At 40.8% G+C, this 12,771-nt stretch overlaps 1 protein-coding gene across 1 annotated transcript in view; it reads left to right on the top strand.

Annotated features, from left to right (window-relative positions):
- The first annotated feature begins 638 nt into the window (after positions 1 to 638).
- The window catches only part of LOC129855671 (insulin receptor-like), a 106,221-nt gene continuing 94,088 nt past the window's right edge, over positions 639 to 12,771 (top strand). The window contains exon 1 of the mRNA XM_055923574.1: positions 639 to 2,018. Coding sequence (XP_055779549.1) covers positions 1,940 to 2,018 — 79 coding nt within the window. The 5' untranslated portion in view covers positions 639 to 1,939. The remainder of the gene's footprint in view (positions 2,019 to 12,771) is intronic.

Genomic DNA, 12,771 nt, shown 5'->3' with positions numbered 1-12,771 from the left:
TAGGTAAATTACACATTGTACATGACAATATGTTAAAATTCCAATAGCTCCAAATTTCAATTACTTAAAAACCTCAAACCAACTATAAATTGTAGAAATTCATATCAAATATTGAAAGCATTTAATGATAAAAACTAAAAGGTGTGCAACATCCAAATATTGTCTAATTTCCATTGTATAATTATTGATGGTCCCGAACTAGCCCCGGAGATAGGCTATCCAAAGTCAAACCAATTTTGCCAGAAGCTAATTGGCAAAATGATTTCTCTAACTTTTCCCACCTGCGAACACACACATCAAACCACAACCAACTCATGTTTGAATTCAGTCATGGGCCATAGAGATAGACAGGACTCATCTTTAAATCTGCAACATCATAGCGTCTGTGACAGCATAGGCAGCACCATTGAGGCAACAATCCATTGGAATCCCCACCCAGTTGACTACTTTAAAATGGTGGAAGTATAGTGAAACTTTCAATGGCAATGTCCATGCTAAAATTGTTTATATCCATTATGAGTCCTCTATCTATCTCTATGTCATGGCCGCTAGCATGGATGAACCGAATCTAAAACGAGGCCAAATCGGGAAATTCAGCCGCCCTTTAAAAAAAAAATGGGGGCGAGAATGGGCTTCCATACAAATACAATTTTGTTAGACTGTTGGTTTTGTATAATGCTATACACTGCAATCCACACATTGCTAGTTGTGCGCACCGTTACACCAGTCCGTGTTTTCCTACATACCCTATCTGCCCCAGCTGACTGGTAGTTGTTTACTGGTGAATAGACAGAGAAGAAAAGGTGGGAACCTGAGAGGTGCTGTATACGATAACCGAAGTTTTTCCCCACATAGCAGTTTATTATGCCATTAAGTTTGTTTACCTCATATTCCTGATTCTGACAGCGGTTATTTACTTGATTTAATTGCCGGTTTTGAAGCTTCGTTATTTATATTAGCTGTTTTGCCAGATAATCTGAAGAAGGGAGTTCGCACACTTTTTAGCAATGTGCTGGAAACGCGGGGCTATTTGTTTAGTGGCTAAACGTAACGTTCGCTGGATCCATTTTTTTTTGGGGTGGTGGGGGGTGTTTTCATGTTGTCATGGGCTGGCTGTAGCGACTGAATCAGTTCAGAAGAAGGTCGTTAAAATATATCCACGTTTTTCCTGCACGTATCCAAAGTTCATGGGATGTGTTCACATTTTTATTCTCACGTTTTAAAACTAGGTGTTTTCCTGTGATACGGCGAAGAAGTGCAATACTTGGAAGTGCATGAAACACTCAGCGACCTGTGGATTACAGCAAGGTAGCCAACGTTAGCTAGCTTCTTGGGTCTATAGAAGTTCGGCTACATAACTGGATTTTTGGAAAGAAGAGGACACCCAGATTTCTAAATTATCAAACATTCATCTTAAAGAATTTCTTTATAATACGAAAATATTGTCTCTGGGTGCCTCTCAACAGTGGAACCTCGTTTATCGTGGAATGAGGCCGTGGCTAGTTACTTACTAGTTTAGCTAACGTTAGCGGTGTGGGATTTATTTTCTCGAATCGGAATACTTAAAAAAAAAAATCTAACATAATAAAGTGAACTATCCCATACAATTAAAAAAAAAAATCTAACATAATAAAGTGAACTATCCCATACAATTGTGGGAAATGACTATTTTTATTCGCAAATGTGTCGCCAGAACACACGATCACGCAATTTAGTGGTACTTTTTTTCAGGGAGAACCGAAATCACAAAGTAAACTGAAGATATTTCTGTTAATTAAGCTACAACCACGTTGGACCCCTGGCCCCTTTTTAGGGGGGCTAACTGGACTAGCTAGCTTGATTTATCTACACCTTTTGAAAACTTTTTTTTTTGTTATTGGATTTCCTAAACGAACTTTGGATATCTTCAAAACACACAGAGAACACAATCGAAGTCACAATGCGGCTTGGGACCTCAGCGGTTGTTTTGGTTACTTTTATCTACATTGGATGCCAGTGTGTCCTAACAAATGGAGAAAGTAAGTAAAGCTATAGTTGTAATGCAATGTAAGGTTGCTGACTATACACGCCACATCATTCTACTAACGCATTATTTGTTTTACATTTCTTTCTGCACAACATTTTAAAATGAATTTATGGAAAATGAGTTTTCCTTGATTCGTAAATAAAGGATTATTTGCAGTGGTCACTTGAACAATATGGTTGTTTCACCATTTTGCCACGACACAATTTTACCTTAACTATGGGAAACACATTTCCACCCTATGTTACTAATATTTGCTTGCAAAGTTATTACAGAATACCCACCGCCGCCTCTTAAAAATATATTATTGAGGCCTGGCGTGGATGCGTTAACCGGAGGGCCAGATTAGCTCCTGTTACTGGACTATGGTGGTCTTTTACAGCGAATCTAAACTGGAAGTTGCAGGATTCGCTTGCACAAATAGGCAGGCCTCTTCGTGGCGACTTACTACACAGTCTCGTTGTAACAGGACATGTAAATGCATTTAGCCATCGTTAAGGTCCCCGAAAACCACATAAATTCTAGGTTTAGCCTACATTGTGGGGTTGCTCTAGTCAACTTTAGCGATGGAAGAATGAGGTTTTCTGGTATGACGCTAATTAACTATCGCGAGCCGTATGTATGTTGTGCGTTCCATGGAATTATTTACGGGAGGTAACGTTATAGGCGAGCAAAACCCTATCTAGTTATTGACTACGGTGTTTATATAGCTTTCTAGCTAGCATCGATTGTTATCATCGCTCCCAAACGCCAAAACAACTATATGGGTTACCTGCGTAGCTAGATATTGTTTACGCTTGTCCATCCCTCAAAATACATGCCAAAAATAATGTTGACATTCACACCGTCTCATTTCACCATGTGCCAGACAATTACTGTGAGGATGTTTACTACAGAGTAGTATTGAAATGGGAGAAACAAAACAAGATTATAGCTGTATATCCTATTCATTGTGTTATGAGACATTTTATTCCTTTTGTCATGCGGGACATTTTGTATGGAAAAACAAGGCAAGTCAGTGGTTTTAAATTGTGGCTTGTAGCTACATTTGCAGTTTATTGATCGTCGTTGGCCTAGTCTTTAACACATAGCTTTATTTGAGCTATCCACTTCTGAGAGAAATATAAACCCCACACTCCCTGTGTTTTGATCCACACATTTTCAGATCAGGATTAAATCATTTCACAGCACACAATATGATTGTCTCGATAATCCTCCCCTATGTTAGTATGACCCGGAGCCATGCATATTATGAAGACCAGGTACAAGATAAGGTGCTATTCCATACATTTTATTTAATCTACACTACACATTTATTTTCTAGCAATATGGAATATTTTCTACATGAGTGGATCTGGAGTAGCTATTTTCAGACTTGGCTGTGGCTATTTTGTGCTGCACTGAATTTTGCAAAATGAAAACGTCTAATTTACAGTCTTTGCATATTTCTCTTGCTGCAAGACTGTCAGAATTATGCTCTGTTTGCTTCCTTGTAAAGCTGACACATGTCTAGAACGCTCTATCTAGAACATATGAGGCGGTTTGTAAACCTTAGGGAAATAACTAGTAGGCATTCCTGTTATGGCCACATGAAATGAAAGCATCTTTATCACATCCGGCTGGGATTGGGAGTCCCATAGGGCGGCACACAATTGGTCCAGCGTAGTCCGGGTTTGGCCGGGGTAGGCCATCATTGTAAATACAAGAGGCGGCAGGTAGCCTAGTGGTTAGAGCGTTGGGCCAGTAGCCAAAAGGTTGCTGGATCGAATCCCCAAGCCGACAAGGTAAAAATCTGTTTTTCTGCCCCTTAACCCACTGTTCCCGATAGGCCGTCTTTGTAAATTAGAATTAGTGCTTAACTGACTTGTCTAGTTAAATGGTTAAAAAAAAATATAAATGCTGCAATTTCAAAGATTTTGCTGTGTTACAGTTCATATTTGGAAATCAGTCAATTGAAATGAATTTGGCCCGAAATCTATGGATTTCACATGACTGGGTATACAGATATGCATCTGTTCGTCACATGTACCTTAAAAAAAGCTATGGGCATGGGTCAGAACCAGTCAGTATCGGGTGTGACCACCATTTATCTCATGCAGTGCGACACATCTCCTTCGCATAGAGTTGATCAGGCTGTTGATTGTGGAACGTGGTCCACCTCTCCAATGGTTGTGTGAATATTGGCTGGAACTGGAACACTGAGAGCATCCCAAACATGCTTAATGTGTGACATGTCTGGTGAGTATGCATGCCACTGGGACATTTCCAGCTGCCAGGAATTTTTTGTTACCCCCCTTTCTCCCCAAATTCGTGGTATCCAATTGGTAGTTAGTCTTGTCCTATGTCCCCTGCGCCTCTCCCGAGTCCACTACAGACTCGGGAGAGGCGCAGGTGGAGAGCCATACGTCCTCCGAAACATGACCCTGCCAAGCCGCATTGCTTCTTGACACACCAATGTGTCGGAGGAAACACTGTCAAACTGTTGACCGAGTCAGCTTGCAGGCACCTGGCCCACCACAAGGAGTTGCTATGGGAAATCCCCTAACCCGGACGACGCAGGGCCAATTGTGAGCCGCCTCATGGGTCTCGCGGTCACGGCTGGTTGTGACCCAGCCTGGGCTCGAACCCGGGGCTGTAGTAATACCTCAAGCACTGCAATGCAGTGCCTTGGACCGCTGTGCCACTCGGGAGGCCCCCAAGATTGACCTCCTTGGCCAGAATGCCAAGTGTCACGTCTGGAGGACACCTGGCACCATCCCTGGTGAAGCATGGTGGTGGCAGCATAATGCTGTTGGGTTGTGTTTCAGCTGCAGAGACTTGGAGACTAGTCGGGATTGAGGTGAAGATGAACGGAGCAAAGAACAGAGAGATCCTTGATGAAAACCTGCTCAAGACCTCCGACTGGGACATAGGTTCACCTTCCGACAGGACAACGACCCTAAGCATACAGCCACAACAATGCATGAGTGGCTTTGGGACAAGTCTCTGAATGTCCTTGTGGCCAAGCCAGAGCCCGGACTTGAATCCGATCGAACATCTCTGGAGAGACCTGAGAATAGCTGTGCAGCGACGCTCCCCATCCAACCTGACAGAGCTTGAGAGGATCTGCACAGATGAATGGGAGAAACTCTCCAAATACAGGTGTGCCAAGTTTGTAGTGTCATACTCAAGAATACTTGAGGCTGTAATCACTGCCAAAGGTGCTAGAACAAAGTACTGAGTAAAGGGTCTGAATACTTAGTTGAAGTCGGAAGTTTACATACACGTAGGTTGGAGTCATTAACTTGTTTTTTCAACCACTCCCCAAATTTCTTGTCAACAAACTATAGTTTTGGCAAGTCGGTTAGGACATCTACTTTGTGCTTGACTCAAGTCACTTTTCCACCAGTTGTTTACAGACAGGTTATTTCACTTATAATTCAGTGTATCACAATTCCAGTGGGTCAGAAGTTTACATACACTAAGTTGACTGTGCCTTTTAAACAGCTTAGAAAATTCCAGAAAATGGTGTCATGGCTTTAGAAGCTTCTGATAGGCTAATTGACATAATTTGAGTCAATTGAAGGTGTACCTGTGGATGTATTTCAAGGCCTACCTTCAACCTCAGGGCCTCTTTGCTTGACATCATGAGAAAATCAAAAGAAATCAGCCAAGACCTCAGAAAAAAATTGTAGACCTCCAAGTCTGGTTCATCCTTTGGAGCAATTTCCAAACACCTGAAGGTTCCACGTTCATCTGTACAAACAATAGTACGCAAGTATAAACACCATGAGCCCACGCAGCCGTCATACCGCTCAGGAAGGAGGCGTGTTCTGTCTCCTAGACATGAACATACTTTGGTGCAAAAACTGCAAAATAATCCCAGAACAACAGCAAAGGACCTTGTGAAGATGCTGGAGAAAACGGGTACAAAAGTATCTGATATCCACAGTAAAACGAGTCCTATATCGACATAACCTGGAAGGCCGCTCAACAAGGAAGAAGCCACTGCTCCAAAACCTCCATTAAAAAAGCCAAACTACGGTCTGCAACTGCACAAGGGGACAAAGATCATACTTTTTGGAGAAATGTCCTCTGGTCTGATGAAAGAAAAATAGAACTGTTTGGCCATAATGACCCTCGTTATGTTTGGAGGAAAAAGGGGGAGGCTTGCAGGCTGAAGAACACCATCCCATCTGTGAAGCACGGGGGTGGCAGCATTATGTTGTTGGGTTGCTTTGCTGCAGGAGGGACTTGTTCACTTCACAAAAAGGATGGCATCATGAGGGGGAATTATGTGGAGATTTTGAAGCAACATCTCAAGACATCAGTCAGGAAGTTAAAGCTTGGTCGCAAATGGGTCTTCCAAATGGACAATGACCCCAAGCATACTTCCAAAGCTGTGGCAAAATGGCTTAAGGACAACTATGTCAAGGTATTGGAGTGGCCATCACAAAGCTCGGACCTCAATCCTATAGAAAATTTGTATGCAGAACTGAAAAAGTGCGTGCGAGCAAGGAGGCCTACAAACCTGACGCAGTTACACCAGCTCTGTCAGGCGGAATGGGCCAACATTCACCCAACTAATTGTGGGAAGCTTGTGGAAGGCTACCTGAAACGTTTGACCCAAGGTAAACAATTTAAATGCAATGCTACCAAATACTAATTGAGTGTATTTAAACTTCTGACCAACTGGGAATATGATGAAAGAAAAGCTGAAATTAATCATTCTCTCTCCTATTCTGACTTTTCACATTCTTAAAATAATGTGTTGATCCTAACTGACCTAGGATGTGGACATTTTACTAGGATTTATTGTCTGGAATTGTGAAACTGAGTTTAAATGTATTTGGCTAAGGTGTATGTAAACGTCTGAGTTCAACTGTATGTAAATGTGGTATCAAAGTAGTTTTATTATATCAATTTGCTAAAATGTATATAAACATGTTTTGCTTTGTCATTATAGATTGAAGAGAGACTTTAAAAAAATAAGTTTTGGAATAAGGCTGTGACATAACATGCAAGTTAAGGGGCATGAGTACTTTCCGAATGTACTGTACTGTACATAAGGTCATTTTCTGCAGAAAAGCATTCCGTTTGATGGCATTCTAAAAGAAGACCATGTTCTGTGAAATGTATTTTATACAGACCCATAGCTAGGATTTATGAAAGAGCCTTAAGCCATTGCAATGCAAATGTTTGTATGAAAAGTTGTTTCCCCTGGACTTCGTTTTGTACCTTTTTTGATTCTGTATTCTATACAAGTATTTTTTTTGTGTTCTGTCTATTAGATTATAATATGGCCAAATGCCACAGATTAAGTCAAACAGGCATTAGTAATCTCAGGGGTTGTGAACAAAAGACTTTCCGTGTCCTTTGTCTGTAAGGTGTTTGTGGGGAAGCAGGCAATATGCACTGTAAAATAAATTAACGTCTCGTTCCCTTTCCTAAATGTTTCAGGTTTTATCTCTCTCAACGTACCCTTTTCAGTCTCTCCCCTCTCGCTGTCACAATTTATAATCTGGTTTGTGTGTGGTAAGTGAGCTCTTCCCCTCACACTCAGTGTTCACTAGGGATACAGCGGTACACTGGGCCCACGGTTCGGTATGCATCACAGTTTGTGGGTAACAGTACGGTTTCGTTATCTTGTATTTAAGAAGTGTGCGCTTGTATGACTCTCATACAGGGGACGAGTTTGCATCACGTAGCTCTCCATCTCCCAGTCTAGTACATGGTGAACCGTCAGTGAGGTAGCTTTGAGTTGCTCTGGAGGTCCATCTATCAGTGTAGAGAGCTAGATGAGGTGTCTGTTAATTCGTTTTTCAATTTCTCTCCATGATGTTTTATAGTTTGAGATTGACTTTGCTGCTGAAATGTGTGCGGGAGGGGACATTGTAACGCGGGCACATTTTCTTCATCAGGTGACGAACTCCTGAGTCAGTAACTGCTGAAAAGGGTTGCTTATCTTTGGCTCTGAATTCTCCCGCCGCTTTCGTTATTTCTGTATCTTTTTCAGAATTTGTCCCAAATTGTTGTTAGACGGCAGCAGCGAGAGATTGTTGTTTTCGCTAACGAGTGGACTCTCCTTGCTCCAGCGCCACCTGCAAGGGATATGGCCGGGTGATGGTGACGTTTGTTTCCACTCGAGTAGCCAACAGTGGCAATGCTTGCAGACTGTACTTTGTTTGTTTACGGTCTTCTTACCCTCGTCATCGTATTGACCGCTGAATCCAAAATGTTCCCACACAGTCGATTTGAAAGACGGCGATGCCTCTTCAAATTTGCTTCCCTGTCTCGCTAGCGCTCGCCATTGTCAAGTTGGAGCTGAGCGAATATTTGTTTTTCGTTTCCCCTCTTCATGGGGCCCCTTTAAGGAGGTTTCCTACTGAATGTCATTGCAAATCGTCCATTGGTGTTTAGGGGGTTGCGGTCACTGCTGTTGCCACATTTGAGACATTGCTGTGGAGTAAAGTTTGTCAGCCCTCAGGAGCCCCCCTAATGGCCTGGGACCCCAAGCAGTTGCCTTCCTTGCCTGTTCACAAACTGCGAGTCTGGTTCTGTCGATCTGAATGTGTAACGGGCGTGTAGTCTGCAGCGCAAGAAGCAAGTTTCGGAAATTATAGGAAAATGACAGGCATATCGTAATTCTGTGGTTCACTTGTGCATATCGAACCATTCGGCACGCACCCTATGGTTCAATAACACTGTGTACCGTTGCATCCCTAGTGTCCACTAGTGATATGGCCCTGAGACGGAAAAATACAAGCTGCCCTTTGACTCCTGCTATACATCACTGACTGTTTGAGGAGATACAACATAGGGGTGTAGGCCTGGTTTCCCTACCTCTCTTGAAAAGACCTTGGTCTCTTGTTCAAATATTTTTTATTGAACACACACACCCACAAGAATGGTGTATAGGTATTTTGTAGAAAAGACAGGTATGCAGTTACCTAAACATAAAAGAGCAGACCCATAGTTCTAGGTACATAGTAAATAATACGAAATTGGACATACAGAATGAGGGCACATGCTGCCCAAGGTTAGATTAAAATATTACATTTGAGATAGTTAAAATGTACAAATTCACAGCACTGAATGGTCCAAGTAAGAGAGGAGAGGCTGCCAGATTTGATCAAATGTTGATGATTTATTGTTTAGAATATATCTAATTCTTTGTGTACAGTGTTAGCCAATTTGCTAAGCCATAATTTGGTAGAGGGAGCTTCCTTCCTTTTCCAAAACAACAAGATTCATATTTGTTTTGCCGAAACAAGACTAAGAGACTAGTTGTTTTTTGGGGTTGGTTAATCTGTTTAAGGTTTCAGACACTTCCAGGATGATCAGAAGCGGGTCTGGGTCAATTAATCTCCACAACTTCAGAGGATCCGAACGATTCCAAACCAATAACCATTCAAGTTAAAGTAAATGACAAGGCAGTGGAGTAGTGTACCCTGCACAGCATGGGATGTGTCAGGAAATATCCTTTGCACCTTAGTTTTGGAATAGTGTAATCTGTTTAATACCTTGACTTGTATGAGACGATGTGTGGATATACTCCAAGCTATCTTCCCAGTCTGCCACAGAAATGTCAGTCCCTAGCTCTTCCTCCCATTATGCCTTAAAACTTCTTATGACTGCAATCCCGGTAACGGGATGATATGACAACAGCCAGTGAAAGTGCAGGGCGCCAAATTCAAAAAATCTCATAATTAAAATTCCTCAGACATACATGTGTCTTATACCATTTTAAAGGTAATCTTGTTGTAATCCCACCAAAGTGTCCGATTTTCAAATATGCTTTTCAGCGAAAGCACCACAAACGATTATGTTAGGTCACCACCAAGCCACAGAATAAGCACAGCCATTTTTCCAGCCAAAGATAGCAATCCTCACGCTCCATTCTAAGCCAACTGGATGACGGAAGTGCGTCCTCAATTAGAGGCTGACTGGTATATAGTTCCACCGATATTATTGGCCTTTAACAGATATCTATCGGCTGATAATTCCACTGATAACCGATATTCAATAAATAGGATGGGGTAAAAAGGGAATCTAGTGCTTATCTGAACCCTTGCGGACATTTTCATGATTTGTTGTTATTGTCACAATGAAAGAAAGAAAATGAGAAGCTCAGTTCTTGAGACTTCTTAAAATAACATTCTACCCCCAAAATAATTAAAATCAAATTATGCTGACACCATCTAAAATATAATTGGAAGCAATAACATGCTTAACCTCTCTGGGGTAGGTGGGATGCGATTGTCCCACCTGGCCAATAGCCAGGGAAAACACAGAGCGCCATATTCAAATAAAATGGTATAAAAATCAAACTTTCATTAAATCACACATGTAAGATACCAAATTAAAGCTACACTCGTTGTGAATCCAGCCAACATCAAAAAGGCTTTTCGGCGAAAGCATAAGATGCTATTATCTGATGATAGTACAACAGTAAACAAAGAGTAGAATATTTCAACACTGCAGGCACGACACAAAACACAGAAAAAATATATATAATTCATGCCTTACCTTTGACGAAATTCTTTTGTTGGCACTCCAATATGTCCCATAAACATCACAACTGGTCCTTTTGTTCGATTAATTCCGTCAATATATATCCAAAATGTAAATTTATTTGGCGCTTTTCATCCAGAAAAACACAGCTTCCAACTTGCGCAACGTCACTAGAAAATATCAAAAGTTACATGTAAACTTTACCAAAACATTTCAAACTACTTTTGTAATACAACGTTAGGTATTTTTAAATGTTAATAATCGATCAATTTGAAGACAGGATGATCTGTGTTCAATACAAAAATAAAACAAACTGACAACTTTTTTGGTAATGTGCCTCTCTGAAATAATTTACTTCAATTGACCCTCATTTATGATTGCCGTACTTCTTCATTACACAAAGGAATAACCTCAACCAATTTCCAAAGACTGGTGACATCCAGTGGAAGCGGTAGGAACTGCAAACAAGTCCCTTAGAAATCTGGTGTCCCAATGAAAACTCATCAAAGACAGTGACCCCAAAAAAATAAAAATTCTGAATGGTTTATCCTCGGGGTTTTTCCTGCTACATAAGTTCTGTTATTCTCACAGACATGATTCAAACTGTTTTAGAAACTTCAGAGTGTTTTCTATCTAAATCTACTAATAATATGCATATCTTATATTCTGGGGATGAGTAGCAGGCAGTTGAATTTTGGCATGCTATTTATCCAAAAGTGAAAATGCTGCCCCCTACCCCGAAGAAGTTAACCATTATGCTGCTAAAAACCAAAGGTTTAAAATGGTGCAATAAGCGCATATTTAAAAGTTGCAAAATATATCAAATAGGAATGGAAAGCTGAGAACCCCCCCTAAAAAAAAAAAAGCCCACAAATGGTTATTTTCCCCCACGATAGCAAGCATTATTGTGCATTGACAACCTGCATTCTGACAAGCGTTCTTCCCTATGGCACTTGTAACTTGAATGTGTCTCCGTATATTTCTCTCGCATCGAACACAAGCTGACTAGGTAAATCAACTTTTATTGGTCACATAACATCTGCTAATCATGTATAATGCAAGTGTAGCGAAATGCTTGTGCTTCTAGTTCCGACCGTGCAGTAATATCTAACAGATTCACAACAACCATCTTATACACAAGTGTAAAGGAATGAATATGTACATATAAATGTATGGATTTATATGAATGGCATGGGCAAGATGCAGTAGATGGTCTAGAGTACAGTATATCCAAATGAGATGAGTAATGTAGGGTATGTAAACATATAAAGTGGCATTGTTTAAAGTGACTAGTGATACATTTATTAAATCAATTTTTTTATTATTAAAGTGGCTAGAGATTTGAGTCAGTATGTTGGCAGCAGCCACTCAATGTTAGTGATGGCTGTTTTAATGCAACCGCTGTGTCAGATTTAAAAAAAGCTTTACCGAAAAAGCACACCATGCAATAATCTGAGTACAGTGCTCAGAGACCAAAACAAGCCAAACAGATATCCACCATGTTGTGTAGTCAACAGAAGTCAAAAATAGCATGATAAATATTCACTTACCTTTGATGATCTTCATCACAATGTACTCCCAGGAATCCCAGTTCCACAATAAATGTTTGATTTGTTCAATAAAGTTCATAATTTATGTCCAAATACCTCCTTTGTGGTTCATGACGAGCGAGCAGACAAAGTCAAAAAGTTCTGTTACAGTCCGTAGAAACATTTCAAACGATGTATAGAATCAATCTTTAGGATGTTTTTGTCATAAACCTTCAATAATGTTCCAAACGGAGAATTCCTTTGTCTGTAGAAATGCAATGGAACTCAAGCTAACTCTCACGTGAACGCGCATGGTCAGCTCATGCCTCTCTGCCAGACCTCTGACTCAATCCCCTCTAACCCTAACCCCATGTCACAGTAGAAGCATCAAACAAGGTTCTAAAGACTGTTGACATCTAGTGGAAGCCTCAGGAAATGCAATGTGACCAATATCCCACTGCATATTCGATAGGCAATGAGTTGAAAACCTACAACCTCAGATTTCCCACTTCCTGGTTGGATTTTTTTCTCAGGTTTTTGCCTGCCATATAAGTTCTGTTTTACTCACAGACATCATTCAAACAGTTTTAGAAACTTCAGAGTGTTTTCTATCCAAATATACTAATAACATGCATATCTTAGCTTCTGGGACTGAGTAGCAGACAGTTTACTCTGGGCACCTTATTCATCCAAGCTACTCAATACTTCTCCCAGCCATATTAAAAC

The sequence above is a fragment of the Salvelinus fontinalis genome, chromosome 5, assembly GCF_029448725.1.
Source record: "Salvelinus fontinalis isolate EN_2023a chromosome 5, ASM2944872v1, whole genome shotgun sequence".
Lineage (NCBI taxonomy): Eukaryota > Metazoa > Chordata > Actinopteri > Salmoniformes > Salmonidae > Salvelinus > Salvelinus fontinalis.
This window is presented reverse-complemented; position numbering and strand designations above follow the sequence as displayed.